General features: G+C 39.9%; 1 protein-coding gene across 1 annotated transcript; it reads left to right on the plus strand.

Moving 5' to 3' along the window:
* Positions 1–3,455: 3,455 nt before the first annotated feature.
* On the plus strand, positions 3,456–4,262 carry LOC132054329 (uncharacterized). The gene has a single exon (XM_059446373.1). It carries the CDS (start codon positions 3,456–3,458, stop codon positions 4,260–4,262), a length of 807 nt encoding a protein of 268 aa, XP_059302356.1.
* The last annotated feature ends 398 nt before the right edge of the window (positions 4,263–4,660 follow it).

Below are 4,660 nucleotides of genomic sequence, written 5' to 3' on the forward strand. Positions count from 1 at the left end.
GGACCCGCCCGGGAGATCCACCCCCATTTCCAGTGCTCCTTTTTTCCCGGAGCATGGGCCCCAAAAACCTTTTGTTTGGGGACATATGTTGTCTTTGGGGGTAGGGCGGGGCCCCCCGCCCCGTCATATGATGTCTTTCACCCAGAGGTCGTGGCCCTTTGGGGTCATTGTGGTTGTTTTTTTTTGTTATAGGTTATATTTGTGTGGGGGGCGCCCCTTTTTGAGTAATTTGTTTGCAAATTTATATATATTTTCCCAGGCCTTTTGGGTGTTTCGGCTTGTGGTTTGTTGGGACGTTCCCTATATATGTATATATGACGGCTTTCGGCTTTTACGGAAATATGAGCGTTAAAGGGTATAACTCTTGGGAGATAGGTAGCTTCGACTTGCGTATGTTTTTCATATACTTATATCAGCTCGTTCATGCTAGTAGTGTATGACTATAGATAACAAGTGTATACGAGTGTCGAGCTCGGGCACTAGTCATGGCCTACGGGGTTGGGTCGTGACACGTACAATAGGGGGGTCAGTACGAATAATGTACTGAGTATGTAAGGCAGAAGAGTAACATACACAGGAGTCATGAAGAAAATTTGAAAATCATAAACTAGGAAGTAGTGAATACATTTGTATGAATGCATACATATGTCGACTATACGAACATATATATACGTATGAATGCATCTCTATGTCTTCTTAAGTGCCTCTGTGGGCGTATGATATGCATAGGTCATAGTGCGGGAACGTGCGGCCCGATCCCATATCCCATATAGGCCCGCCGGGCATAATAACATAATAGCCCGCCCGGCCCATAATAGCATAATGGCCCGCCGGCCCGCCCGGGCATCATAATCATCATCAACGTGCACCGGTCGATCGGTGTGTACGTATATAACGCCTCGCCCATTTCCCCATACCCCGTATATATATATATATATATATATACACACACACACATAATATACGCGTATATAACGCCTTCTGGTCACGGGTCAATATGCATATGTGTAAATTAATGCAATGCATTAATGTGAACTAACATAATCATGATATAAAACTCAGGACCTATGAATAGAAGGAACAATCATAACAAGGGGTATAGGATCATCAAGAACTGAGATACTCTAGTACTTCTAGAGTAGAGAGTAATATGGAGACTCGATTACTCAACTCCTTGTTCGCTCATGTCATAGGATCATGCCAAAATGAAAGAAAGGCAAAGCCTTAACATACCTTTCGGTAGCCTTAGCCAGCACGTTTATCCTTCAAGCTCGTAAATCCCACGTAAACCATCCATATTATCATTAGGCTCAATATCATACACTTGTCTCGAAGCATCCAAATGAAATTTTTTTAGAATCTGCCGAAATTAGGGCAGCATCTCCCCTGTTTATAAGCCTAGCTTGAAATTATAATCCAGCAACCAACAACAATAATAAAAATATCAACATCAACCACAATATTATCAACACCAATAGGTTCCATAAAACATCCCACATGATGTTTTCCAAATTTCTCAACTAACCATAAGCATATCCATAATACCATAATCAAGGAATTATATTTAATCTCAAATTAGTCCAAAATCTCCTTTCAAATTCACCTCATGGCCATCAATTTCAATTCAACACTTTATGATTTTTCTACTATAATTCTTTCCTCTCTAAGAATTGCTAAACCTTTACATCATCTCAATCATGTAAATAATAGGAAGAACATACCTTATAATAGACGAACTTCACTTTATTCACCCCTTTCCAAGACCAAGTTCATCACCACCTTGAAGAGAAATAAGAACAATTACTTTCCATGGATTATCCCTGGGGTTTTGATGTTGGTATTCTCTCTTAATAATATGGAAAGGTTATATAAGCTTATGGAAGGTTATGGAGGATTACGAAATATTACAGAAGATTATGAAAATTTATAGAGAGTTATGAAAATTTATGGAGAGTTATGGAACCCTCAAGAGCTCTTAGAACTCTTTAGAAGTGTGGTGAATGAAAAGATGATGAAAAATGATGGGTTAGAGGGATATCTATAGGTGTTTTGGGTTGGGTACTGTAGCAGTCCGTTTCTGCTTTATCAGCCTAACTTGTAACGTCCATAATTCTCTACTCCGATGTCATATCGATGAGCAGTTTGTTGTGCTGGAAACTAGACTCGACGAAATTCAATTTAGGCTTTGAAACAGCTTAAAAATCCCAATATACTAGGAGATATACCCCTCCAAAGTTGACCCAAATTCTGAAAACTTTATTTCAAATTTTCGACAAACTTATTTTCTTCGATTTGCTTGGTCCCGAAACCTTGAGACGTTTGCTTAACACATTGTAAGAGAATTCATTAACCTTATAAGGGTTCTATGACCTCTTCAAGCTTACGTTGGTTTACTCACAACGCATGTGACGCAGAAATTTTTTCAAGGTGTAACAGTGACAGAAGTGGTATCAGAGAAGTTATGTCCTAGGGTTGTCTACAGACCATATCTAGTAGAGTCTTGCTTATGAATGTGTTGTGCACCACGCTTATAGACAGGAGGCTGCAGGGTATTTAGGATGCTGTCATTCTTTCTATCCTAGATCGTGCGATAGAGCCATGAGATAAGCCTTCATCTTCTAATAACTTGTTCTGATTTCAGTGATGCCTTTGAAGAAAGCTAAAGCTGCCCAGAAGGGAAAAATAGTGACTGGATAGGCTACTAGCCATACTCCACGGACTACTAGGGCCCAGGGCAAGTCTCAGAGTGAGACCCCATCTCAGACTTCGCATACCCTGCCTACACCAGAGGAGCTTAGAGAGGTGCCAGCTCCAGCTCCAGCACTTGCCCCAGTGCCTCCAGTTCATCAACCAGATGCACTGGGTCAGGATATGCGGGATACTATACATTTATTGACTAGATTGGTAGCCACTCAGGCTCGACGTCAGGGAGTTGGTGTTGATAAGGCAGACCGAGCTATTAGTGTGAGAGTCAAGGATTTTCTTGGTTTATATCCCCCATAATTTTTCGGGTTGAGGTAGTGTTATATCTCGCATTTTGTACGTCGGAATATTTTGAGTTAGTGCGACAAGTTAAAGATAAGGCTATTTTTCCGACTTTGTTTCAAGACATAAGTTGCTTATGAATTTTTTTGGATGGAAATATTAAGGAAGTTGGGGCCGAAAGTGAAGTTTTGAAATTTTAATTCATGAAAAAAAAAAAAAGAAGATCATGTGGCCATGCACATGACTTGTGGGCCATAGGCCACATGTATGAAGAATATGTGTGGTATTAGATGACTTATTAAGTCATCTTCATTATTTTCATCTCTTGGTAATTTCTAGAAAATTGGAGAAAAAGAAAAAAAAAAAAAAAAAAAGAAGAAAAAGGGGGCCGGCCATGTGCATGGCATGTGCTGGTGTCTGTAGTTTATGCTAAGTGTGCTAGAGATGAGAGGGAAGAGTTGTGGGAAGCTATGGTGGAGTTAGCAAATCAGCATGACCTTCCTTGGATAATAGGAGGGGACTTTAATGTCATAGTCTCTGATGAGGAGAAGCAAGGTGGTCTTCCAGTCTCATCCAATGAGACACTGGATTTTTCTACTTGTATACAAAGTTGTGGTTTGATTGATGTAGGATTCACTGGAAGCAAATTCACCTGGTGGAATGGGAGAACTGAAGAGGAGTGCATTTTTAAAAGGTTAGATAGAATACTGGTGAATCAGCAAGTTCTAGACATCATGCCATCTACAGCAGTGACTCATCTGATTAGACATGGGTCTGATCATGCACCACTACATCTTGAGTGTAATAGCAATGCTCATCATATTGTCAAGTCTTTTAAGTTTCTCAACTTCTGGACAAATCATCATACATTTATGGAGGTGGTAAAGGAGAACTGGACTGCTGACTTCTGTGGAAATCCATTTTATGTATTTCATCACAAGTTGAAGAAACTTAAAAGAGTACTGGTTCAATGGAGCAGGAACACTTATGGGAATATTTTTCAGCAGATTGCCACTATAGAAGATACTATAAAGGTGAAGGAGTTGCAATTTCAAAATAATGCTTCAAGGGAGAATAGAATGCAGTTACATCAGGCACAGGCTGAACTAACCAGATTTTTACACTTGAAAGAGGAGTATTGGGAGCAGAAAGCTGGTATGAAATGGTTTAATGATGGAGACAGAAATACAAAATTCTTCCATTCATATGTGAGGGGCAGGAGGAATAAATTGACTTTGAAAAGAATACAAGATCAGTGGTACATGGCTAGAAAATGAAGTAGATATTGGTTACGAGGCAATCGGGTTCTGTCAGTCACGGTTTAGTGAAGAAAACTCGGGAGGGGATTATGCATTGTTGAAAAATATCCCTAAACGATAAGCGAAGAATAGCAAAACAGTATGGAAGAGTTGTCACTGAAAGTGAAGTAAAGGAGGTTGTGTTTTCACTCAATGGGGAAAGTGCTAGTGGGCCGATGGATTCACGGGACATTTTTATCGAAGTCTTTGGGAGATTATCAAGTTAGATGTGCTTCAAATGGTTAGAGCTTTCTTTTGTGGATCTGAGATACCACAATTCATCACACATACTAACCTGGTTTTATTGCCAAAAAAGGAGGTGATTAATACTTTCAGCGATATGAGACCTATCAGTCTCAGCTCCTTTTCAAACAAGA

The sequence above is a fragment of the Lycium ferocissimum genome, chromosome 4, assembly GCF_029784015.1.
Source record: "Lycium ferocissimum isolate CSIRO_LF1 chromosome 4, AGI_CSIRO_Lferr_CH_V1, whole genome shotgun sequence".
Taxonomy (NCBI): domain Eukaryota; kingdom Viridiplantae; phylum Streptophyta; class Magnoliopsida; order Solanales; family Solanaceae; genus Lycium; species Lycium ferocissimum.